The following is a 27,583-nucleotide window of genomic DNA, read 5'->3' as shown; positions in this document are numbered from 1 at the left end:
TGCTTTCCCTAGCCGTTTACTGCATATCCTGAGGTGTCTGACTTTATGTTTGTCGTTCACGTTATGGTGTTTGGAATTCTTTTTCATTTGCTCTCTGTAAGTGGTGGTTTCCCTGTGAAGTGCTTCACTATTTGTCCAACCAGCGTTTAGGCGAACGTCCCCGAAATCTCACTCTATCGACATTTTCCTGGATTACAAGTTTGTTCAAGATTGTTATCACTTTTTCTGCTCACATATATGTCCAAAATGTTTGGGACATCTTTGTCTTCCTATGGTTGACAGTCTATCTTAATCTGTTAGCTATTCCAATATTGACGTATGCGTTCTATGAGCAGTACGAGAAATTCTCAAAAACTGTCTCCAATCCCACTTCTCGAAAATATCCTGTTTAGGAATGTCGGAGGTCTTTAAGAGCCATGCCTCATTTCCATAAAGCGCAATCGGGAGTTCAAGAGCTTCGACAAGTCTACGTTTTGTTTTGGAAAGAGCTATTCTCCTTTTAATCTCTATGGATGCTTTTTTATTTTTCGCACTTTCTACTCTTTCATTGAGTTCAGATACTTCCTGTTCGTCTATTGCTCTAAGTGTACTGTCAGGCGTAGCGTAAGTTATTACGTCTCCTTTCCAGCCCTTCAAAGCATTCCTAATTATGTAATCACCATAAATGTTGAATAATAAAGGTGACAGATTACATAATACATACGGTCTACTTACATTGATTATTTTGAAGCTGATCATAAAAGTCTAGACCTCTGTACAAAAAGTACAAGGTCTGGCAACAACAGGGATGGAATTCTTGAACGCAGGCTGTAGAATTGCCGAGGGAAGTGTTGATAGAATGTGACAGAACTAGTTATTCTGTCAAATTATGGATTCCTTTCTCTTGATAACTCCCCTCCGTCATTACAGGAATCTAGGACCTGCTGAAGTTTTGAAGCAGAGGATTTAACAAACCACACGGGTTGACCCATCTGTGGCGTGTTACTGAAATTATCTGCTGGTTGATAAAATTCCTAAAAATGAGCCGATCTGAGAACTACAGTTATCTCTCTCTATTTTTGCCTTTTTATTACCTTCTTCTCGTATGCGAGTGTCGCAATCACGAGTAGGAGTACGAATAGTTTGGGCGCAACTTAAAATTACATCAACACAAAGTTTGAAAAGCTTCCTGGAGTGGATCTTCGTTTGTTGTATTATAAATTTAAAAATAAGTATTAAAAATATTACATTATACTTATACCCATTGGATAAATTAGCTTTGAGATGGTCTAATAATAAAATATTTATATAATTAAAAATGAGTAAGCATGCGCGGAAATTGAAATTTCCAGTTTAGCACTCTCTTCTCGCTACATTACTATGAGCTGCACGAAATACCACTGTCATACGTCAACTGTCACTTGGCCTAACTTCACACAAAACAATCACTGATTTAAAAAATCTAGATCGTAATTTACTTTCGCACCGTCAACGGCTTGTATATCTCTACACGTCACCACCGTTTGTCTCACTTGCTCTCGTTGCGTCGTATAAATGCATTCTTTGTTGACCTTTACAAACATGACACGAACATGAACGAAATAGCAGAGTCCTGCCATTTGACATTTATGCCGATATATCACTTTGACATTTTAATTAAAATGTCACATTTTCTGCTTAAAAGCCTCTTTGTGGCATTTTTATCGATTATATAACTGTGAATTTTACTAATTTTCTTAGTTTTTTCGGTAGAAAAGTGCTTCAAAAAGTGTAAACAAACTGAAACAAACACTGGCACAATGACAAAAGTTTGTCGTTTGTGCCTTACGAAACTCCAGAGGGGCTCCAAGTATTTCAACATAAATGCGGTGGAAAGTTTCACAGGTTTTATGCCCTACAGGGATCAGCTAACGACCTGCATTCCTGAAATGGTGAGCCTTTTTGACATTAGTTGACAGGTTGGGTCTTTGTGTTAAGTTTCCAAGTGCCTCCAGTACTTTAATGGGGTAACAAGCTTTGTTAGGGTATTAATTCTGTCATTGTTGTCAGGCTTTGGACTTGATACCTAACCCAGTCATATGCAACAATTGTCGAACAGCACTGAAATCCTCTTATGACTTCAAGTCGAGATGTCTCCTTGTTGAGAAGAAAATTAGGGAATATGTTGAAAGTCAGCCATCTGAGACATCAACATTTGATTTGACCGAAATTGACACCTCATCACTACCAAAGCCAGCTCGATTTGAAGCAGAAATTATATCATCAAAGTAAGTATACTTTGAATTTACTTTACCATAGAATTGGGGTGGTATCAAGTAGTAAGTTGGTAATTGCTGTTATGCCTTGTTTTAGCCTTTTTTTTATCAGTTTTTGCAATTTGTAAAAGACAAATTGCCCAGTAAAACAGTATAAGTTATTGTTTATTTATTTATTAGTTAGCAGATTTGGCCATACCCTTTTGGATAATTAACCTTATCATATGAAAGGGTCTAGGGGTCACTAAAGTGTCTTAAATTCTGTGTGTTTTCCAGGCAAAAAAGTGCTGATTAATATTAAATAAATATGTATGGGATGTGTGATTCATATAAAAGACTGAGTCAGTATTCTTCTTAAAGTCAAATGTTGCTGTTTGTATGTTATTTAATATTTATCTGGTTGTACACTGTGTGCAAAGTTTAGTTCATGCAATTTCTTGTACTGCTTATACACATTTCATATACAGGGTGATGGTATATTAGAAGTATCTGGAGAACTGCTTAATATTTTTTGTTAAAATTTAGAGTGTAGGCTAGGTTGGGTCCAAACACTCTTTCTAAAGTATTTTGGACTTTGCAATGTTGCCAGATCAGTCGGAATGAACCCCAACTTTTGATTTTTAAATGGAACATGTTTGTAATCTCATTTTTGAATTCCTCACAAGAAGGCTAGTAATTATTCTTATTGCTTCCCTGTAGGTACCTACCTTGCACCCTTTCTTAGATAGGTCAAGTGGGGTAATTGAAAAGGATATTTGGGTATTTGTTTACTTTCTCCCAAGTGATACAATTTTTTTTGTATTTCAGGCAAAAAATGCATTTACTCTGCATAGCACCATCATTTACTCTATTTAGTATGTCATTGGATCACACATTTTGTCCTTTTAATCTTTGAAATTTGTTGATCCTCTTTACAATTTCCTATGAAATTAGGGAAAATGTAAACAGTTTTGATAAGTGCTTTAAATTCAAGTCTGAGTAGATACATATGGATGTTTACATTTACTCCCTAGGTCGGTGAATTCATTCAAAGTCTTTATAATTTTTTGTTATTTGTATATTATTTTTTATAACAAATTTATGAATTCTAATTCAAAACTTAGAAATAATAAACTATTGAACATAAAACATTAAAGTATGAATCAGGGCAATATTAAAAGGAAACACTATTGCTCTATTACAGGTACTTTTTTATAAAAATAATAAGAAATGCGCTGGCCTTTATTCTTAATGAGGGGCATTGGCAAAATCCCAATCACTTGGTCAAGGGAAATAAAGCTAACATCACGTTCTACAATAGAAAAATTGCACTAAAGCCTGGTTTATAAAAGAAATTTTAACTTTAACTGTAACTTTAGCATTAGTAATAAATTTAGTATTAACCCTATAAAAGAAGGGTGTTTATAAAACCCCTAATTTAACCATACAGTTTTCTGAAAAGTAACCTAACTTTAATGTTAATTTTTCCAAGTTTTGCTGCCTAATGCCACATTACTGCACTAAATCAATAGCAAAAGGATATTCTTTGAATTTCTGTTTAGAAATTTTATAAATAAAGCAAATATTCAAAAAAGTTTAAAGGAAAGGAACTTTAAACATTGGAGATTTAACTTTACTATAGCTGTAAGAAAATGTAGAATATTATGTAAAACTAAGGTCTGTAGTTACAGCTAAATTTACAGTTAAAGTTAAATTTTGTTTATAAACATCACAATTTAAAACCACTAGTTCTATTCTTAATGCTAATACTAAAGTTATGCTTAAGTTAAATTTGGTTTTATAAACCAGGCTTAGTGTCGTCCGTAGATTTTAACCCTACCACTTCAATTTCTGTGTTTTGAATGCTTTCTACAGCACAAACATATTTAAAAGTAGTTGCTCCTCTTTTTCCCCCTTTAAACTGAACTAAAATTAAGTCTCCTAGAGTCAACTCTTCAATGTTACATGATTTTATATCTATTTCTTCCTTCTCTTCTGAACTTGTTTTTGTTTTCGTAACTTCGGTTTTGTTTATTAGAATATTAGCAGCTACAGGTTGATGGTACTTCTTTGCCTATCTCTACTCTGTCAGTGTCTTTTTGAGTGTCAATTGTAGATGCTGGTAATAGTGGCAATAACTGATGGGACACTTTCATTTAAATCTAAACTTTAACATATGATACTTCAGGATCTAAGATTTCACTAGATTTAGTGGTAGATACATCATCTTGTCTTTGTGGCACATCCGGATTTTCTGGTACAACCTCAGACATTTCCTCAGTTTCAGTGCTCAAAATCAAATCTATATTTTGAGAATTTGTATTTGAAGTTGATGATTTTAAATCATATTCAGCTAGATCTTCCACACTAAAGTCATGTCCTGGGAATTTTGTAGAGTCAACAGGAAAGATTCCTGTAGTCTTGAATCCTGATATTATATTTTCAGGTTTCATTGCATTTGCCCATGTTACACCAAGCAATTCTGATAATTCCCTTTTTGTTAGTCGCCCAGTTCCCAATCCCATTTTTTTTTCCATGGGCGATAAGCTGCTTTTCCCAATAAGTCTTTACAGGACCAAATACACATTTGTCCAAAGGCTGTAGCTTATCATCAGTCAAATGACTCTGAAGTTTCACAAGAACAATGTTATTTTGTATGGGCTCTTCTAAAATGCGAACACTCATATGGCTAGCATGTCCATCGTATATAAGTATTGCAGTCTGCGCAGGTACCATGTTTTCTCTTTGAATTCTTTGAACATAAAGAATAAAACCATGAGTTATCCAGTGGAAAAACTGGGGCTCCTATATCCACCCATTGCTTTAAGCAGAGTATTGTGTTCCAGGATAGGCTTTTTCAGATATCCATCTTGGTTGAACAGCAGACATTTAAAAACAATGAGTGGGGGCAAAGTGGAACCATCTGCTACGATGCAAATTGCAAACTAATTCGGTGGTGTTTTCTCTGCCACTTCCTCCAGAAATTCGATATAAAGCTGATCCCTTTTTCCCAATAGCCTGAATCCGATTGGGATCACTTGAAAAGCCAGACTCATCAACTGATGCTAATCATTGTGCTTTTTAATGTGTTGTAAAAGCTGTAAATAATATCTGGTTTGCGAGCGTCATTACGAAGCTCCTGAAGATGCTCTGGTTTTTTGACAAAAAGTCTTGGATGGCGCTTTAAAAAACCATAATACCAATCATCACTGGACTTATTGTCTTTGAAGGGAGTCCGCAAATTTTTGTTCTCCCGATACGCTTTTACAAGTAATTGTAGCTCCCCTTTCTCACAGGGATACCCAACTTTAGCACTCTCAATAAGACATTTTTCTAAGACCCTATCCTTAAGTGCCGTTTTCCGTCCTCGTCTGCGGCAATTAATAGGGGTTTTTCTTTTCCCTGTTAGTCTTTCACAGATTACAGATGCAGGAACTCCATACAAAGCCTGTGCTTGACTGTAGGTCTTGTTTTTATCTTTAACATCTTCTACAGCCCTGATGACATCTTCCTGTTGATCCTGGTCCAGCTGTTTTTTTGATTCAATTTCTCGGCATTTACAAAAATTTAAAAAATTAAACATAAGTAATAGGAACAATCTTATGTTATTAAATTAACGTTTACCTTTTCCCCATTATCGTGTTTACAATTTCCCTAGTAGATTAGGAAATGGGTAAATGTAAACACTTTAAAATCCAGAGTAATCTACTTCAACAGCATTTAATTACACCCACTAAAGCTAACACACATTTGGAAGTACAGAAAACTTTAGAACAATTACCTACCGTGATGGAGATGTTATTTCTTCACAATTCTTTGTCACTTTTCAATTGAAATTTAATTTATTTGGCGACCAACTTTCTGCGACACAACTTGATGTAGAGCCGAGCACGTTTGGCGCTGAACTAATGCAGGCGGCCTTACTGGAGCTGTAAGGTTATGTCAAAACTCCCGCGGTTTTTCTAAGGGTCATTTTAAACAGGAAAATACCATCGTTTACAATTACCCCTATTTACATTTACCCCACTTTTGTACAGGGTGGTCAATGTTTACCTTTTAGTCGGACAGATAAAAAAACTGCCAAAAGTTCATTTTTTTAAATGAATCCATGGGTTTTTTATGGTTTGTATTAAAAGAACATTAATATGCCTAACTTCAACCCTTTCTGACTTATTAACAGTTTTTCCTTAAAGTGAGCATAAAATCGTAATCCATACTTATCTGGATACGAAAACCTACTTGTGCTTAATGATTAGTTTTTGTTTCTGTAACTACAACCTACAACATGCTATGACAGGTATCTGTCAAACTTAACACTGTTTCAAACGTTTTTTCTTAAACTGTGTGATTCTTGTCAGTACAAATGGAAAGAAATAATAATAATTACCCCAGTACCCCTATTATGAATTTATTCATAATGTATGGAGAATGTGACTGAAAATTCAATGAAACTTATCCAAACCTAAGGCCGATTGATACAAGGAAGTTTAAAAGAATTCAAGAAAACCTGATTAATTTCGGATTTAGTAGAGTTCTACGAAATTAAAAATAAAACCGTAACCTCTAATGAGGAAAATGAAGTGAGTGTTCTGACCTATTTCGAGGCATATTCACGTTCTTCGATAAGGTGTGCAGGACAAGATTTGGGTTTATTATATGCATCGATCCAAAGAATATTAGAAAAACATAATTACCAAGATTACAAATTTACAAGAATTCAAGTGCTTAAGCCTGAAGACCATCAATAAAGAACCTTGTTTTGTGAAGCTCTAATTATCCGCAATCAAGAGAATCCTTGATTCCTTGCAAACATTATTTGGACCGATAAATCTAAATTTACCTGGAAAGGCATTTTTAACAGAAAAAATTATTTTTGGTCTGGAGAAAATCCTCATTGTACCAGGAATTCAGTACATCAAGATAAATTTAGTTTCAACGGTTTTTGTTTGGTCATGGACAATCAAATCCGGTATTTTATTTATGTCGAAAGTTTGAGTCCACAATTGAAACTGTCGTCGAAAATGTTGTGGAAACCCTTCCTCTGGAACAGTACCGAAACCAGCTGGATGGAGCGCCTGCTCATTGTACAGATGAAGCGAACCGCGCTTTGTACAGAATTTTTGACGACCTATGGATTCGACGTTTAGGGTCATGGAATTGGCCACCCAGATCACCCGATCTTACACCTCTCGATTTTTACGTCTGAGGTAGAATAAAAGACTTTGTTTATAAAACCCCTGTAAACACCAAAGAAGAACTAAGAAATCGGGCAATGTAATGGTAATGGTAGGTGTGGATGGTGACAGATGTACTGCGACCTGATTAGATCTATTGTACCCCATCTTCTTCTGCTATCTCAAGGTTTCCTTGTTCATAGCAGGCCCTCAAGATTTAGTTCCTTTAGGAATTTCAGGATCTTGAGTGGGTCTGTTCGAGGTATTTCTTCCACAGCCAGCTGAGGTAATCCCAGTGTGTTTAATCTTCTGTGGCATACAGCATAACATTCCAGCAAGATGTGATGTGTTTCTGGTTCTTCTCCGCAAAACCTGCAGATACTGTCCTCTTCTACGGCTACCTTCCTTAGGTGTTCTCTGAGTCGACAATGACCCGTTAGAAACCCCGTTAATGCCTTGAGACTAATTTTTCTGAGGTTAATCAGTGTCTTCGATCTTGCTAGGTTAAAATTGCCGAGGAGATCTTTGGCCTGCCTCAGTCCTGTCACAAGTCAGTCGGTCAGTTACAGAAAAAAGAATAAAGAAATCGGGTAGAAGAAGCTTTCCGTGAGTTAGATGAAAGAGAGTACAACTGACGGTGTTACCACTTGACTCTGGAAATGTTTAGAAGCCAATGGACAGCAATTTGAACATTTATTGTAAATATTATAAGTTTAGATGTAAAATTTGTTTTAAAATTCCCCCACCAATCGGCGTCAGGTTTAGATGAGTTTCATTGAATAGCGGCACTGGGGTAATTATTATTATTTCTTTCCATTTGTACTGACAAGAATGACACAATTTAAGAAAAAACGTTTGAAACAGTGTTAAGTTGGACAGATACCTGTCATAGCATGTTGTAGTTACAGAAACAAAAACTAATCATTAAGCACAAGTAGGTTTTTGTATCCAGATAAGTACGGATTACGATTTTATGCTCACTTTAAGGAAAAACTGTTAATAAGTGTGTTTTTTCGTTGTCTGAATCAAAACGGAATTGCGTGTACTAATGACTGCCATTATAACCAAACCCTATGCAACATATAGTATTCTAATTATTGATTAATAATGTAATGTTTATAACTGTAAAAAGGCTATTCTTAACGATTTTTCAATAATATCTCCTCTTACAAAAGAGATAGAGTATCGCACTTTTCACATAACGATAGATAATCTGATTGCTTAGGAAATAGGTAATAGGAAGCTATACCATTGCATTTGATTTTTTCGATATGTCTAAGATGAAAGTGCAATTTTTGTAAAGACGCCCTCTATCGAAAAGACCGAAAACTAAATGCAACATTGTTTTGTGACACTCTACAGGACAGAAAATGCTCTTTAAAATGCAGCAAAAACAAAGTCTCTACGATTAACCGTTTTCGAGATATTTCATTTCTCTCAAAGCAAAATTTGGACTACTCCCACCACTTTATTTGAAGAGATAGAAAAAAAAGTTGGTTGAAGAAAATTCTTCGTAGAGATATTTTAGTGGTATCGAAACGCCCCCTAGCGGTGGATTTGGAAAGCCGAAAATTATTTTCAGTATTTTCTTTTGGGACGCCCTGAACAGGGTGACCAAGGAGGTTAGCCTATATAATAATACCCTATCTTTAAAACCACATTAGTTAAAAAAAAAAAAAGCTTTCAGTGTCCTATGATCTTCATCAGTTTACAGGTTGAGTTACAGAGTGTTCCAGAAAGACCTCAATGGTATCATTGCATTTTCAGTAGCCCTATTGATAATAAGAAATATTTGTTATATGAGTGACACTTCTAGTGTGCACTTTGAGAAAATGGCGATTAAAAATCAAAAACATCCACTTTTAAGGGGGTAGTATAAGAAACAAAATACAAGTATTTTACTAGAATCTGTTATTATCATTAAGTTGACAGCATTAATCATGTGATAAAACCTAATTTACAATTGACACCATATTTTTTAATATTCTACTTAACAATATCGAGGGCTTTTTCAGTTAAAAATTATTAATATTTTTTGCTTATTAAATATTGCAAATTAATTAGTTTGTCTGCATATTTAACCAAAAATGTATAGTTTGTATGGTAGTTCAAATTTACCTGATATTTCTATCCTTATTTAATAAAAAAAATTGATGTTTCTATTTGAAGAACTAAAGTTATTGATTGTTATTTGTAAGTTATTTCTGGGTTACACTGTATAGGTTAGGACTAAACACCAATTTTAGTCAATGGTCAAATGATTGGTCCAAGATGTGGTCTGTCTGACCAATACCAAGATTTCAATTGTTTCTAAGTTGTACTATTACTCAAAAAATTAATTAGTGAATTTGTTGAAATTGTCCTGCTTTTTTCAGCGTATTTCTTCCATCTTTATTTATTTCAACAACAAAGAGCTCTCTCACTATTTGGTATATTGAACCACCCTGTAACTGTTAAAATAACATAAGTAGAAAATACCAAATGAAAAAAAAATACACAGTTTTCTCTACAACAAATTTTATTCAGTCTTTAGCAGGCAAAATTCAACCTTTAGAAGTTTACATTAGATGGTATCTTGTAGATAAATGTCTTTCTTAAAAGAGGAGACAAGTAAACCCATGTTCTTTTGTTTAAGAGCCCGTAAGAATAAATTTATCCAGAGGTACTGGCTCCTTAAGTTTGTTAATATTTCGTTAATAAAAATGTATACACTAAATAATATGTTGTTTTGAATTTATTTGTGCAAATTAACTTTGTCAATAACTCATCTTACTGTAGACATTGTATAGGGTTGACAAATAAGGATTTAAAAAGCAAAACGATGGTGCGGTTAACTCAGTAAGAAACAATAAGCCTTAATTTAAATAACCTATTTTTGTCATTTGCAGGGATGCAAAATTTATCCCTCTACTACCAAAAACTGAACCAAGAAGTAACTCGCCCCAGTCGTCTTCCATTCTCTCAGACTTGCTAACTGTCAGGGAAGAAGTGATACTACCGCATCCCTCTGAGATTGAAATCACAAACGTAAAATTTGTTGCGGGCGTGCCTAAAGTGCGCATTCCAAGGGTGGTAGGCAAAGCAACGAAGGAACTTTTGTATCCATGCGCACCGATAGAAAGAGACGAGCAGGGCTTGTTACAATGCAATCATTGCAATGAGAAATTCGAAAACGTACCAGCCTTGCATTTGCATAAGAACAAAGTCCATGAAGAAGACTATTTGTGCAACTTTTGCAATATTCCTTTTAAAACTTTACAGAATTTAAGGAAACATAATCAGCTTTGCCAAAAAGGTTTGTTCTGACAACTTGTGTTTAGTAAAATTGCAGTGTTGTCCGATTTTCAGCAAGGTCCGCCCCTGCTGAACCAGCGATTTTAACAAAAAGACCACATTTACCAACCAAAGCAAAAAATCATTTGAAACGATGGTTGTTCAATCACACAGATGTAAGTTAATCGCCGTTTATTCTAAAATTTTTTCTGTGACATGATTATAATATAAATTAGCATCCATATCCTACGGACGTGGAAAAACAGCAGCTTATGAAAGAGACCAATTTGTCTCTTTTACAAGTTGAAAATTGGTTTATTAATGCGAGGAGAAGGATTTTGGCTGACTTAACTAGGATTAAAAATTTGAGGGGTCGATCTTGGCGTGGTCGAAGAGGAGGGCGAGGTCGAGGGAGAGTTAAGATGGAACCACGTAAGTGTTTTTTTTTTGTTTTGTTGCAATGTTGCCATATTTGTTGTGTAATGTAATGACATTAATACTGCTAACTGACAATGTAGCATTTTATTATTAAAACTAAGAGATAATAAAAGTTTCAGCCACTGTAAGAACCTCTAAATGTTCGTGTTCAAAAAACGAAAATAAAAACAGTTAAATTTAAAGTGTAGATTTAATCTTCTGGATGTAGAAAGTCATTCGAAGCATTGATGGACTCTTGCAAAATTTCCATAACTCTAACCGTTTACGAAATATACAACTATTTTGTCTTTTTTTTGGAAATTGCAACAAGGTTTTGAAAATTCCGTATTACCGTCATTTTTGGTGTTTTAGAGACTGTAAAAATCTCAAAATGTTTACCTTGAACTGCTCTTTCATTTTGTTCTAACCGCAACACGATTGAACATATACAGAGTGTTCAAAAAACAAAAGAAATAAGAGTTAAATTGGAAACGCTCTGCCAGTTGTAACTGCGTTTACCCGGTTCTAAGTGGGAGTAAACCTAGTCAACTGGGTGCAGAAAGTCATTCTGAACAATTTTGGTCTCTTGCAAAATTTCCGTGATTCTAGTCGTTTCCGAGACATTCGACTTTTTTTACTTTTTCTTAGAATTTGCATTAAAATTTTTGAAAAGTACGTAGTCCGCCATTTTTGGCGTTTCAGCGACTGTAAAAGGCACTGTAATTGTACACTTTGAACTGCTCTTTCACCTCGTTCTAACCGAAACACGATTGAACCTACACAGGATGTTGCAAAAATAAAAAGAAAAACAGTTAAATTTGATACTAACACTCTGTCAGTTGTGACCGTGTTTACCCGGTTCTAAGTGAATGTAAACTAGGTCCACTGGGGGCAGAAAAACATTCTGAATGTTTTTGGTCTCTTTTAAAATTTCCGTAACTCTAACCGTTTCCGAAATATTCGATATTATTTAGTTTTTTTTTTGAATTTGCATAAACATTTTGAAAAATTTGTATTTTCGTCATTTTTGAGATTTTGGCGATTTTAAAAAGCTCAAAATGTTCTTCTATAACTGCTCTTTTACCTCGTGCTAAGCGCAACATGATTGAACATATACAGGATGTTGCAAAAATAAAAAGAAAAACAGTTAAATTTGATACTAACGCTCTTTCAGTTGTGACCGTGTTTACCCGGTTCTAAGTGAATGTAAACTAGGTCCACTGAGGGCAGAAAAACATTCTGAATGTTTTTGGTCTCTTTTAAAATTTCCGTAACTCTAACCTTTTCTGAAATATTTGATATTATTTAGTTTTTTTTTAATTTGCATAAACATTTTGAAAAATTTGTATTTTCGTCATTTTTGAGATTTTGGCGATTTTAAAAAGCTCAAAATGTTCTTCTAGGACTGCTCTTTTACCTCGTGTTAAGCGCAACATGATTGAACACATACAGGATGTTGAAAAAATAAAAAGAAAAACAGTTACATTTGATACTAACACTCTGTTAGTTGTGACCGTGTTTACCCAGTTTAAGTGAATGTAAACTAGGTTCACTGAGGGCAGAAAAACATTCTGAATGTTTTTGGTCTCTTTTAAAATGTCCGTAACTCTAACCGTTTCCGAAATATTCGATATTATTTAGTTTTTTTTTTGAATTTGCATAAACATTTTGAAAAACTTGTATTTCCGACATTTTTGAGATTTTGGCGATTTTAAAAAGCTCAAAATGTTCTTCTAGGACTGCTCTTTTACCTCGTGTTAAGCGCAACATGATTGAACACATACAGGATGTTGAAAAAATAAAAAGAAAAACAGTTACATTTGATACTAACACTCTGTTAGTTGTGACCTTGTTTACCCAGTTTAAGTGAATGTAAACTAGGTTCACTGAGGGCAGAAAAACATTCTAAATGTTTTTGGTCTCTTTTAAAATTTTCGTAACTCTAACCGTTTCCGAAATATTCGATATTATTTAGTTTTTTTTTTAATTTGCATAAACATTTTGAAAAACTTGTATTTCCGTCATTTTTGAGATTTTGGCGATTTTAACAAGCTCAATATGTTCTTCTACAACTGCTCTTTTACCTCGTGCTAAGCGCAACATGATTGAACATATACAGGATGTTGAGAAAATAAAAAGAAAAACAGTTACATTTGAAGGGTGCACGGGAAAAACAAGCTAAGTCAATTTTTGGCCAAATTGAGAAAACAGCTTCACCTGATAGACAATAGCGATGTTATACAGGGTCCAAACTTAGTCAGAAGAAAATCGAGCTACGTCGTCTAATAGAACATATTTTAGGATAGGCGTACACGGGAATGACCTACTTACCTTTCAATCTTTTTAGTAACTAATTAGTTTAATAATTTTTTATCAATAAAAAACAAACAAGTTTTCAACTAATTATTTTTTGACATACATTTTAATTTATGAATTACCTTGTTTGCTACTTAAGCTTGATGAATTTAATATTTATAATATAAATCTGGTGAAAAACAGGCTAAGTCAAGACCTATTTTTGTATCTTCTTCAACAAAAACCTTGTAATTATTATATTAAATAAAAAAGCATGCTGCTTTATATATAAAAAAATACTTATGTTTCTAATGCCTATAGGTGACCAGTTAACAACGATTTTAGAGATAAAACTGCTGTACTCAAAAACTTCAAAATTTGACTTAGCTTGTTTTTCCCGTGCACCCTTCATTTGATACTAACACTCTGTTAGTTGTGACCGTGTTTACCCAGTTCTAAGTGAATATAAACTAGGTTCACTGAAGGCAGAAAAACATTCTGAATGTTTTTGGTCTATTCTAAAATTTCCGTAACTCTAACCTTTTCCGATATTATTTAGTTATTTTTTTTGAATTTACATAAAAATTTTGAAAAATTTGTATTTCGGTCATTTTTGAGATTTCAGCGATTTTAAAAAGCTCAAAATGTCCTTCTAGGACTGCTCTTTTACCTCGTGCTAAGCCCAACGTGATTGAACATATACAAGGTGTTCAAAAAATGAGTTAAATTTTAAACGCTTTCCCAGTTGTGACCGCCTTTACCCGGTTCTAAGTAGGTGTAAACCTAGTCGACTGGGTGGAGAAAGTCATTCTGCACAATTTTGGTCTAATGCAAAATTTGCGTTACTTTAATCGTTTCGGAGATATTTTACTTTTTTTATTTATTTGAAAATCACTCAGAACATTTTTGGTAAGTTAACCGTTTTCGTGATAGGTATGCGATTTTTTTTACTTTTCCTTAGAAATTGTATCAAAATGTTGAAAATTCTGTGTCTCCGCCATCTTTGGCGTTTCAGCGACAGTAAAAAAGCTCAAAATGTTTGTCTTGAACTGCTCTTTCACATCACATGAGCACATAAAACCCAGGACTACTTTATACATTTGTTGTTTTAGTCTGGCAAGTCTAAACTAGATGGTAGATCATATATCATAAATAAATACTGAAAGCGCTATTTGCTTTTCATGGTATCTATTCTAAAAATTACATGAAAAAGTAAATATTTTCCGAAGAAAAGTTATTCCCCCTGGCTATGAATTTGTTTTAGTTAATTACAACTTAAAAACATATGTCATGAGGTGATAGAACTGCCAATCCGACATCTCATTTAAGTGCATTTGAGTCTTTTTGACTTGCAGCAACTGTCCTGGAAGAAGAACTTTTTGAGGACGACACCGAAGCTTTCTTTGAAGAGTTAGAATTTGAGGGATCAAACATTCCGACGAGTATTATTCGAGATCTGGAGGAGAACGAATCTGACATTACTATCCAAGAACATTCACTCGATGCGCTAAATCACGCGCTAGAAATTGAGGGAGAAGACATCAGTGAGGGTAAGTAGTTTGAATTAACGGTTAAAAAAATGGATTTGGCAAAATTAGAAGAACGGTCAAAATTTAGGCTTTTTTTAGTTTAACATCAATTTCCTCTTCAATCCTTCGCTCGATTTTGATCATCTTTTTTATGAACTGTAGCTTGATTCTTTATGAATACATCTGTCTTATTACGATTTTTAAATGGTTTGTCTTTATGTCATATACAGGGACGAAAAGGAAGTAAGGAATTTTCTGTGTTCTTTGAGACACCCTGTGGAGAGAACAACTGAGAATTGAAAGCAGTTTATAACCTCAAATTGTAGTCCGTTATTTTCTGAACATTTCTCTTTTTTATTCCCTCTGATATCTAAATCATTAAAGAAAATACAGGGTTTCGAAGAAAATGTGGATATTGATCTTATTTTTCCACACCTGTTTTAAGGTAATTGCCATGGTTTCCTAATCAGATTTGCTATACGTCTTTGGTTCTTGTCAAGCGAAAGTCAAGAACATCATTTTGATTCTCACAAATCCAACATGGGTGATATGGCTTTTACTGATGATGATTGAAATTGGTACAAATCACAGCGATTGCTGATATGTTAGGAAAATCAAAATCTACGATATATCGTAATGTAAAACGTTGGGGACAAACGGGAGAGTATGTGAGGAGACGAAGAAAACGGTCAACCACGGCTAGAGATGACAGATTCTTGCAAACATTATTGAATAGGCTTAAAACAGTACCGCAACTAAGAAGCGAACTGGAAGAATCAAGTGCTCGGACCATTAGGCCTATAGAACCAAGAAAGCTCCATTACTCCAGCGACGTCATAGTGTGGCCAGACTAGGCTTTGCTAGAGAGCACGAAAATTGAGAAAATGATCAGTGGGCGAATGTTTTGTTCACAGATGAGAGTCGATTTTGTGTTAATTGCATCGACAGCAGGGAAAGGTTATATCGCCGCCGAGAAGAACAAGATAAACAATTTAATTTTACTCCCACTGTCTCTTATGATGGAGGCTCAGTGATTCTGGTCTGGGGTGGAATATGCTTAAGGGCACGAACAGAGTTGGTGGTTGTTAATGGAGCTTTCAATGCAGATCGTACCATTCGCCCCACATATAGGAGAAAACTTCTTGCTAATGCACGACAATGCCCGCCCTCACAAGGCTCATTGTGTCTCCGACTTTTTGAATGTCGTCGGAATAAGAACAATGGCGTGGTTCTCCAGACATTAATCCGATTGAACATGTCTGAGACATGTTAGGTAGACGATTATGGTTCATAACTCATGCAGTTCAAAATTCCGAACAAGTAGCAGTTGCTCTGGTTGAGATTTGGGACAATCTGCCTCAAGACATGATTGATGATAGACATCATCAGAAGCATGAAGAGACGTATGACTGGCGTGATAAGGGCGCGTGGAGGGCACACGCGTTACTAAAACAATTTTGAAAATGTTTTTGCTCTACAGCTTCTTATATTCTTGGTGTTTTGAATCTTTACCTTCGCGGTTCCAAGTAAGATACGGATACTTCTGTATATGGACCTGCAGTGGATTCCGTGTCCATGTTCATAGCTAATGTGCTCTTATCTTTATGCTCATCCTCTTATACAGTGCGTTTTTTTTAACGCGCAACATAGGATTTTACGTGTTAAATTTTTCAGACCATGTTAGACCATGTTATTTTGGAACTACAAGTATAAAACTTGACGGGTGTGTCTTTAGTACCCTTAAGCTTAAGTAAGTCTACCAGTTTGGTCTAAAAAGTGATTTAAAACTGGCAAAAAATCATTTTTTTTCGAAAAGATTTTATCCTTTCATACTCCCTGTATGCATTGTTGTTCCTTGTTGTTTTTGATACTGGCAGGGCAGGTAGCAGGTAAAGTGACTTATTTTGACTGCATCACGACCCGACATCTTTTGAACGTCAAAAGGGCATTTTATGTTTGTTTGGAATATACTGTTTGGCTTCAAACGGAGGTCAATTTGAACAATTCACTTATAAAAATACTTTTTTTGTTCTTAACTTTTTTGATATAAAGTTAATGATTACTTAAGCTTCAGGGTACGAAATAGCCACCCGTCAAGTTTTATACTTGTAGTTCCAAAATAACATGGTCTAACATGGGCTTAAAAATTTAACACGTGAAATCCTATGTTGCGCGTTAAAAAAAACGCACTGTATAAAGGTCTTATTACAGATAAATTATAACTTTTGTATAAAAACCTACTATTATGAGACGTTTTGTTTGACGCTTAACTGCTCGAACATGCCGCTATACACTTTGTACATTTTGGGTTTTAGTAGTACCTAATATACCCCATATTTACAGAAGGACCCAGTCAGAATTGTCCTTATCTTCCAATTTGGCTGGTTCGCCTAAAAAACCAAACAAAACTGACACAATACACAAAAAGTAAAACAATATTTTATTTAACCATACTTCGTTATATGCTGTACTACTGATAAATAATAATAATAATTAGACACTGACAAAGTAAAGCGTCATGTTGACAACTATATCCAGACGCAAACTCAGCCTATATTCATTGAAAGTTTACGACAAGAACTGTCATCAGCAATAGAATCATTTACACCTCGAAAAAAAAAACTTTTTACCGACACACTTTACCTAACTTTATTCTAAGACTCATTAAACACAAAAGGGAACTGTATCGTACTTGAAAGATGACACTTTAAAACGAACACTTAACAGGAACATAAAGACGCTTATAGACCAGTACAGACAGGACAAATGGTTAGATGCATGTCAAGAAATTGAAAAAGACAAAGGAAAATCTGGAAAAACTGGACGAAAATTAAAAAAACTATCACAATACAAAAAAACAAGTGCTGTCGGTAGAATCGAGAAGGACGGAGCTGAACTTTATACAGACCAAGATAAAGCAAATGAATTTGCCGAACACTTCCAAAAAGCATTTAAAACTTCAACAAACCCTAACTTTGAGGAAAATAACTGGGACTTGGACTATTTCAACAACTCATCTGACTACACATATAAATTAATTACAGACTCTGAATACGATGAAGCACTTGCTCACATCAAAAACACTGCACCGGGAAAAGACAACATCAAAAGCAAGACTCTAAAAAGCCTATCTCCAGAGGCTCACCAACTAATACTAACACAGATGGATAACTGTATCATAAACAACACTATACCCGACCCGTGGAAAAACGATTTAATAATACCTATACCAAAAAATGGACTAGACAACACACAAGTACAAAACTACAGACCTATTACTCTACTTCCGGTAGTAAGCAAAATTTTCGAACATGTTATTAAAAACAGACTGCAACCATTGATCGGTGAGCATATACCATCATACCAATTTGGTTTTAAACCAAAACATTTGACCATACATCCACTTTTCATGCCTATTTATGGATATCAACAAAGCGTTGGACAGTGTCTGGCATAAAGGACTATTGTACATACTACATGAGCTTAAGACACCAGAATATCTACTTCACATTATTAAAAACTTACTTGACAACAGACAATTAGAGGTACGCATAGACAGTACCTTTTCATTTCCATTTTGTCCTGAACAAGGGCTTCCGCAAGATTCACCACTTTTGCCTTTCTTATATAATATCTACTGTCATGATATATACAACCACCGATTTCAAAATAAAAAACACATAAACGATACAGCTTATATTTTACACATGATAAAACTACTAAAAAAGCAGTAGAAAGACTTCAGACAATGACGTGGTTTTACAAATGGAGACTAACACCTAACGCTACTAAAAATCAACTCCTACTTTCCAATCATAAAATTACACCGGACTCACCAACAATTTCAGCAGATGGTCAAAGAACTATCCCTAAAAATGACATTAAATATTTAGGAATGACTATACCAACAAAGTGAAATTCACAAAACATGTAAAAAATACAAGAACTGTAAACAAAAAAGAACAAAACATTTTAAATCACTAACTTACAAAAATAAAGGTATCAGTATCAAAACTGCAACACAAATTTACAAATCCATATACAGACCACTTCTAGACTATGGAAACATACTAATGGCAAACTCAACTCCGAAAACTAAACAACGGAACAAATTGCATTAAGACTAATCACCAAAATTAGACACCCTGAAAACCCATTACACAACCTTTCTAACGAACTTCTCTATGACCGCACGAAAATGACACGAATTGGTGAAAGACTATTACAAATTCAAGCAAAATGGAAAGACAACAGATATAACTGGACAATATTAAACCCACTCTGTATAACGCGACAAACAAGACAATCCCGAGTCCATTTTCCTGCTCAATCCTTGATAGAACACTTTCAAGCATAAAATATTATATTAAATTTATCCTTTGTTTTTTTGTAAATTTTTTTTAACATGTAAATATTTATGTAAATACATTTATTTCTGTAACATTGGCAGAAAGACCATTGTAGGTCGATAGCCGTTTTCCTCGGAAATAAAGATTGCTTATATACAGGGTGAGTCTGGGAAGCGACACCCCCTTGTTATTTTTACAAGTTATTATTTAAACAAGAAAGAATTAAAAAAAAGACTTTATTTAAAAATTGTAAGTGTGCATATGTACTATACAGGGTTTTTCAATAAAAAGTAGCCACCCTGAATATCTTCCAAAATAATTTCTCTGTTAAAAAATGCTAAGACACGTCAACAAAGATTGCAGGGGGACATCTTTTTACGTAGGATTTGAATTTCTGCCATCATCCCCTTTGCCGCCATAGCCACCCCCACTAAGTTTTCAAATGGCACCATACCCTGTGTGGCACATCGTTGGAAAGGGTATTTCATAAGGAATTAATTGCACTATTTTATTTGTACATTTGCTTTGAATTGAGCCCAAAAAAAATAAAAAATACGTTTTGTGTTTATTTTTTGTTAACTGCAGAAATAATAGCAAATAGCGGTTATCATTTAATTAATGGCTCAAAATAACCTCCGTTAACTTCCATACAATAATACAAGCGACTTTGGAAGAGTTCGCGAACATTTGTGAGGACTTGCGGTGTCAGTTGTCGGCATTCATGTATTATTCTCTGCCTAAGGTCTGCAATATTGGCCGGCTGTGTTGCATAGACTTTAGATTTTAAATGCCCCCATAGAAAAAAGTCCAACGGAGTGAGGTCGGGTGATCTCGCAGGCCATTCCATGGGACCATGTCTACCAATCCATCTTCCAGGAAATCGATTGTTCAGATATTCTCGAATGGGAAGTGAATAGTGCACCGTCTTGTTGGAAAATTAGTTGATTTTCAAATAAATTTTCATCATTTTCTAGTAGGTCTATTATGGTCGGATCAACAGTGGTGTCAAGAAGCTCAAGATAAGTAGCGCCATTCAAATTACCGTCAATAAAAAACGGACCAATAATGTGGTCTCCTAAAATACCTGCCCAAACATTAAGCTTTTCTGGATATTGGGTATGGGTTTCCCTAAATCAATGTGGATTCGTGTCTGACCAATACCTACAGTTATGCCTGTTCACTTCTCCATTCAAAAAAAAAACATACACTCATCACTGAAGCAAATATTGTAGAACAAGTTCACGTTGTTTGTCAGATTAGTAGAGATAATTTCACAAAATTGTAGTCTTCTATTATAGTCATCTTCGTTTAATTCCTGAACCAATTTTACCTTGTATGGATGAAAATTGTGTTTTTTTAAAATGCTCCATACACTGCTTGTCGAAACACCCGATGCATGGGAAATTTGATTTAAAGACTGACTGACAAATGTACAAATAAAATAGTGCAATTAATTCCTTATGAAATACCCTTTCCAACGATGTGCCACACAGGGTATGGTGTCATTTTAAAACTTAGTGGGGGTGGTTATGGCGGCAAAGGGGCTGATGGCAGAAATTCAAATCCTACGTAAAAAGATGCCCCCCTTGCAATCTTTGTTGACGTGTCGTTAGCATTTTCTAACAGAGAAATTATTTTGGAAGATATTCAGGGTGGCTACTTTTCATTGAAAAACCCTGTATAATAATAATATTTACCTGACAAAGTGATTTGCACAAATTCGTGCATTATTAAGGAAGGTTTCACTTAAATCCCCACGTTTTAAAGCGGCAACCTATTTAAGTCAACGTTCTTTTGACAAGGCGTCTAGTTGTTCTCCTCGGTTCTTCAACGCTTTGGGAATCTTGAAAAATCGAACTTTATCCCTTTCTGCTCTATTTCCACAACGCACGACTGAACAAAACGACGGCATTTTTCTACAATCTTCTGAACTCAATCGAAAATTTCTATGGTTTACATATTTATCTAGTGGGGCTGTATGCCCCCCCGGCAATATGGCTGACTTACGTTTGACGTTTGTGACGTTAATGGTCTGTAACCTAACCTAACTTAATCTAAATATTAATTGAGTTATTTTAACTTATTTTTGGGTCACCCTGTATACATTAATTTATCATAAAAAAAGTCTGAGTTTTTTTCCGGAAAACAAATCCCTGATTTTTAATAGAATTCATGCGTGACTTTACAGACACAGTGGAGCTGTACAAATGCAGGGGTAACAGTAACACTCAGTCGTCTTCACAATAAATTTATTAGGTCTTAAACCTCTCTAAAAATGCCCAACATGTTTCGGGCGCAGAAGCAGCTCATCATCAGGGGCTAGAAGAACATGTTGAATGTTAAAAAATTATACAAAAAATCAAAGGAAGCTTACCTAGTACAAAATTACGAAATCAAGCTGTCATTCTGTAAATGAGGACAGCCGGCCTGGGGTGTTTACAGTTTTTAAGGGAAAACTTTTCAAAAACCCATTAACGTTTTTAAGGATTAAAGATGTAATAATCTGCAAAAATCAATTTTAGTAAAGATATTCAAAAAACATCGGTCGATCAAGATTACCTTATAATGGAAAAAAAAATAGTTACATTATTTAAAAAATTTTGACGGTACACTACATAGAATTTTAGGGGGCAAAGTGTAGGGGAATTGTAGCATATTGTAGTCGGCATATTGTAGCAAGGCTGTGAAATGTGTGATTGAGTGTTACTGTCACCCCTGAATTTAATATATGTCAATGACAGTGTCGATTTCAGAAACATCTGAGATGCAAACCACAGAAAACCGAAAGGAGCAAAACGAGATCGAAATAGCGACAGTAAATCCGTCTGATCAGTCCACCGAAAGTGCTGAGACCACGGACGAAGAAGATCCTTTAGAGGACATGCCATTAAAAATGCTGAGGACTGATATTAAAATGGAGGTTGATGATGAACGGTAATTTCCGATTTGAAAGATACACGGTAAGCAGCTAGGAAAAAAACAGAAACGGTAAGAACTAAAGTATTTATAATTTATATGTTATTCTACATGTAGATTTATCTGCAATATTTTTTTTATTGATGTCCGTCATTTATTGTTTTGGATATAATAATTTGCTACAGTCTATAAATATTTCAATAACTTTCGCGTAAGACTAAAGTAATCCTTAGTGATATCCATTTCAATTACTACTAAGCGATTATAATATTATGTAAGGCTAAAGTTTACTTGTAATTTAGCTGGTAATGTTTATATGTTTCGCCGTGAAACAGTGATTTGTTGTAATCATAATGTTTTCTTCGGTGTGGGTTATTGGTTAAAAATGTATATTCCATACTGATAGTTGAATTGTCCATATATTTATTTATTTTTTTTAGAAGCCTCACATTTTCTTATTATTATTCGGTAAGTTTTCACTTTAGTTAGGCCAGTTTAGCCAGTCGGTTAGGTTATTTCAGATGTTTAGAACTTATTTTGATGATGCTACGTTATTTACCATCCATTTTGTGAGATAATTGGTTTTACTTTTTTTTTACATAAGCTTGACAGCTTTGACATTTATATTAAGAGATTATCGGTTGCTAATTGCTAAGATACCAAAATTTAAAAAAAAAGGAACTCATTAACTCATTATTTTGATCTACAGGGTGTCCGTTTTACGAGCTCAACAATGGGGAGGGATCTCGGTTATTTGAAGAGATACAAAGTTGGTTAAATAAGGGCAAAGATGTGCATTTACGAGCTTTGTAAGATGCCGTTTTAAAAATTACAAAATTCCGACTACTTCCGGAATTATCTAGAAAAAAGCGACATTTTGGAAAAACGTTTTTATTTTTTTCTGGAAGATACAAATGAAAACGACTGACACATTGTCACAGCCACTTTTTCTCCTTTACAAGATGACATAGTCAAATTTTAAATCCGACGTTTCGATTTTCCGAAACCATCATCAGCTTTGTTTTTTCCTATGGGCGCTTTCTTGGATTTTTGCATTTTTAAATTTCTGTTTTTTTTTTCTGGTTAAGATGATGTATTACATGTTAGGATTCGGACTTGGCAGTTTGGAGGAAATATGACAATACTTTCTTTGCGATAAGGGCCTTTTCGTTGTTTTAATAAACAAATTATTGACACTTCGACTGGATGTCACTAGACACTAAATTGAGATAGAGTAACCTGGAAGCCAGGCATATGAAGGTTCTTTGAAGAAAAAATGACCGCAAGAGGGCCAGTCCGATTTTACTTGTGTCAATACCGTCATGTCATACATCAAGATTAACCTGTTTAATTTTTTTTTTCTAAATCCTAACCTTATTTCCTATTCCTTCCTTCCTTCGTGAGCCCCCCAACTAACAGGGGGAAGGTTGGCTTCTGCTCCCTTTATGGGGCAATTTGCCAACATTTCCTATTTCTAACCTGCGTTTCTAAGGAAAACAATTGTTTTGGTTGTAATTTTTTCTTGTTTTGTGAGTGTTTCCTTAATCGGTTATTTTAAAAACATGGGAAAAGCTGGTTCTGTGATTCTTGGTTGCAAACCAGACAGTGGTAGCCGCTTAACGTTTCCCAACCCTTCTAAAAACTCTCTCCGTTTTGCTCCGTGGAAAAGGATTTTGAGCTTTTGTTGAACAATGCGAACAGATATAGAAGTGTACCACACATACGTTTAGTCGTTATTAGAAGTGCGCAATTTAAGGTATTTTCTCAATATTTATACAACATACCTAATTTAGGTGTTACTAAGATTTTTTTTTAATTAAAACCACAATGTTAATCAATATGTCAATATTATGTTGCAGTATCCTCTGCTATCTTTATTTATTTCCTGTTATTTTACTAAATAAATTTATATCTATCATTACTTGCTACATATGTGACAGAAAATGCAGTCAATGTCGCTGAAATTACATACTTACCTACTAAGTATGATTTTGTAACTTTTATACGTCGATGCTATAGATCTGTGTTGATTTACCTTATAGTTATTTAACGCAAAGATCGACATCAACGTAAGAAAGTCGCAAAATCATACCATAAATTTAACGTCATAAATTATAAAGAGAACCGTTTAAATTTCCCGCCACATTTTAATTCCCTTAACAGCCAGTAGATGGCTCTTCAATCAATATGTGTGGTACTGGCGCCATCTAGCGGCTATAAACTCTTCAAAGAACTGGCAAAACAGTTAGTCACCGCTTAGTATTGCAGATTTAGTTCTATTTATGTTAGGTTTTCTATGTTACTAATTCGGTGTAATATTATTATTAAAATGCCTGCTAGAAATTTATTAGGCATCGCATAGAAATGTACAAATTACTTCAGAAACATACAGCGGTATCCATAAAGACAACAACCTGCGTACAACAACTTTCTGGTACTTCATCGAAATTTAGCAGAGTTTGGAGCATTTTCTAAGCCTAGAAGACGTGTTAATAGACAAAATGTTAATAAAGCGGACATTTTACGAGCGGTGAGTAAATTGTTAACACTTTCAGAAAAGTACAACTCGCTTAAGTTTGGCGCAGATTAAACAGCACAGAAATTTCCATTAGGTCCAAGATAATCCATCTGCATCCACAGGGGCGATAGCAGAAGAAATTGACACATCTCACCAGTCAGTTTGGAGAGTCTTAAAAAAAACAAAAAAATATCACCCCTTCAAAAAGATCTTAAAGTAGTTTTGCGGCAGGTTGTTGTCTTTCTGGATACCGCTGTAGATGGCTGTAGGTATGTTTCTGAAGTAATTTGTACATTTATATGAGATGCGTAATAAATTTTTAGCATATCTCAGTTTTTTTTTTCACTTGAAAAAGGCATTTTAATAATAATATTACACCGAATTAGTAAATGTAGGTAACGTTAAGTGACATCCAGTCGGAGTGTCAATAATTTGCTTATCAAAACAACGTCATGTAGGGTTATTTACAAGGCCCTCGTCGCAAAGAAAGTATTTTTCATATTTCCTCCAAACTGCAAATCTGAATCTTAGTTCGGTTTTCAACTTGGAGCGTACCGCACATCAGTTTCGTGGGTGCTATTTTTTGCCACTAAGAAACCACGTTTCTTGAAACGGTGTTCAGGGAAACTTGAAGTTGACGACCGAATTCCGCAGCCGGTCGAGTGGAGATGGTGGGACCTCTAAGTGGAAACGTCGATTCCTAAAAGTCTACGGGGAATTGTCTTGTGCTGTGCACTTCCAAGAGGCGGAGAGGGTGAAAACCTAGAAGAAGACCACGTGGATGTGACAGTGACGGTTATAGTTTCCACGAGGAATGACTATATCTTTTGCTCGGATCGTGCCTTTAAGCGATTTTTTAGAACTTTTTGTAGCTATCTAGGGCTCAGGGGCTCTAGCCCGACTATCTGAGCCTCTATCACAACGAGCTGGCAAAATACCACTAGCTGGTAGTGCGAAAAAAAACCCAGTAACAACAACAACAAGTCCGAATCTACGCGTTTTCACACCACCACTCAGCAGCGCTGCTAAGTAGCGCCACTCAGAAGCGCGTGCAACTTTTTGCAAACGTTTGTCTGTACCACCGATCAACAGTTCAAGTCCTCGGGTCAGGTCAGTCTTCAGTTTGGTATACAATGGATAGTGAAACAGAAGCATTGTTTCTTTTGTTGGCAATTCGGAGGCGTCGTCGTCGTCTCTTTGGGTTTGTGGTGTCGGTTTTGGTTTTGTCACGGTCGGGCCTTTTTGCAGCCACGGTAATTTGTGGGGTGGGGGCCTCCGCAATTTACGCACACTGGTTCCTCTCGTGCTTTGGAGCAGTCCGCTGAGTGGTGGCTTCCTACGCACTTGACGCATTTAGCTTCTGCGGTGCAGAAGCTTTGCGTGTGTCCAAATTGTTGGCATCGGTTGCACTGCGTTTCACCGAGCTTTGATGCTCCACCTTTACCACTAGATGGCAGCATCGATTGATTTGAAACAGGGTTCCTTTGTCCTCTTTTTTGGCTTTGACCAAGACTAGTGGTAGCAGTCTCTTGTCTTTCCTGCTGATCATCCTGTGAACGGAGATAGCTTGCAATCTCTGGCTTGCGAGATCCCTGGTGACGTTATCAACGGAGATGTTGGTCGGGACGCCCTGGTGGTTTTATCTTCGGCAAGAGCGTACGTGTGGTACTCCTTCTTGTTGTCATTTAGAAGCTTAGTTAAGCTTCTATAATCCTGGGTGGAAGATGGGGTAATTGCCACTCCGTTCATCGTCATCTTGGCCTGAGCGTAGTTGATTTTCTTCGCTTTTATCTTTTTGCATACGGTCGTCCAGTCATCTGCGTTTCTTAGCACGACTGGCGGAATCTTCTCCGTTTTCTCGACTTTCTCCGTCTCACTCGGAGGGTCTTTCTCGTTTTCTGAAGGAGATGGATTTTCATAAGTTTCCTCACTATAGTTTCCATTTCCTCCAGAGGCTTTGCTGCGCTCTTTTCGGCCTTCTTGCGCTTTTTCCTCGTTGTCGTATGCTCGTCGTCAATTGGCTGCTTTTTGGGCGTATTCTTGAGGGCGGCTATTTGTTGTTCAAACGCCGCCATTTTCGTGCTGAGTTCTTCGAGCCGCTTTCTGAGAGTGAGATTCTCAGACAGCAGTTCGGAGTTTTCTCTCTCCAGCCTTTGTCTCGCTGCAACTTTTGCTGCTTCTCTTGCTTCCATTTCCTTGTTGAATAGCTCCATTTGTTTGAAAAAAATAAAAAGTTTTTTCCAAAATTTCGCTTTTTTCCAGATAATTCCGGAAGTAGTCGGAATTTTTTAAACGACATCTTACAAAGCTCGAAAATGCGCATCTTTGCCCAAATTTAACCAACTTTGTCTTTAAATAACCGAGATCCCCATGGTTGAGCTCGTAAAACGGACACCCTGTATTTGGGCGGTGTAGAAAAAGTGCATTTCAAATTATACAATTAAGGAAATTTCAAAATTGTGAATAGGAAATTAATGGTGAAGAGAAAGTCATTCCAAACTAATTATTTTGACAAATATCGAGAAAACCTTATAAATGACATGACAGGTTCATAAATAAAAATAAATAAGTTTGCATCTTTGTCGAGAGCATTGGTTTGCAATGACTATCTCACTTCTCACTTTTTTAGTTGCGTTAAAAAAAAACCAACGTTTTTTTAAAACTGACTTTTGAAGCAATTTATTTTTATATTTTCTTTATTGCGTTGCATTTTTGACAACTCTAAACAAATTTGTCGTTAGAATGTTTTTAATTACTATCATATTATTACATTATTACTTAATTCTTTATGACACCTGTATATATATTTTTATATAAGTACAATAATAAAATGTTATTGTCTTCATTTAATTAAAACTTTATGTTGTATCACCACATTAATATATGGATTACATTTAGA

At 35.3% G+C, this 27,583-nt stretch overlaps 1 protein-coding gene and 1 long non-coding RNA gene across 4 annotated transcripts in view; both read left to right on the top strand.

The window, feature by feature from the left end:
• Window positions 1-27,583, top strand: part of LOC145726409 (uncharacterized) — a 215,061-nt gene that overhangs the window by 64,683 nt on the left and 122,795 nt on the right. The gene's annotated exons all lie outside the window — the stretch shown is intronic.
• On the top strand, window positions 1,479-27,583 carry LOC145725844 (uncharacterized). 3 transcript variants are annotated; one of them, XR_014177418.1, is made up of 8 exons: window positions 1,479-1,910; window positions 2,029-2,246; window positions 10,276-10,682; window positions 10,736-10,836; window positions 10,897-11,092; window positions 14,728-14,922; window positions 21,992-23,259; window positions 23,290-27,583. XR_014177418.1 is itself a non-coding variant. In XM_081974736.1 (7 exons), the coding sequence occupies exons 1-7, from the start codon at window positions 1,779-1,781 to the stop codon at window positions 22,186-22,188; spliced, it is 1,446 nt and encodes a 481-aa protein (XP_081830862.1). In that variant the 5' UTR covers window positions 1,479-1,778; the 3' UTR covers window positions 22,189-27,583. The 3 variants fall into 3 exon arrangements, 2 of the variants coding, with proteins under 2 accessions (XP_081830862.1, XP_081830863.1); XM_081974736.1 differs by having other exon boundaries at window positions 21,992-27,583; XM_081974737.1 differs by having other exon boundaries at window positions 1,489-1,910; window positions 22,004-27,583.

Source organism: Ips typographus, linkage group LG3, assembly GCF_016097725.1.
Source record: "Ips typographus isolate SLU linkage group LG3, UJ_Ityp_2.0, whole genome shotgun sequence".
In the NCBI taxonomy this organism is placed as follows: domain Eukaryota; kingdom Metazoa; phylum Arthropoda; class Insecta; order Coleoptera; family Curculionidae; genus Ips; species Ips typographus.
This window is presented reverse-complemented; position numbering and strand designations above follow the sequence as displayed.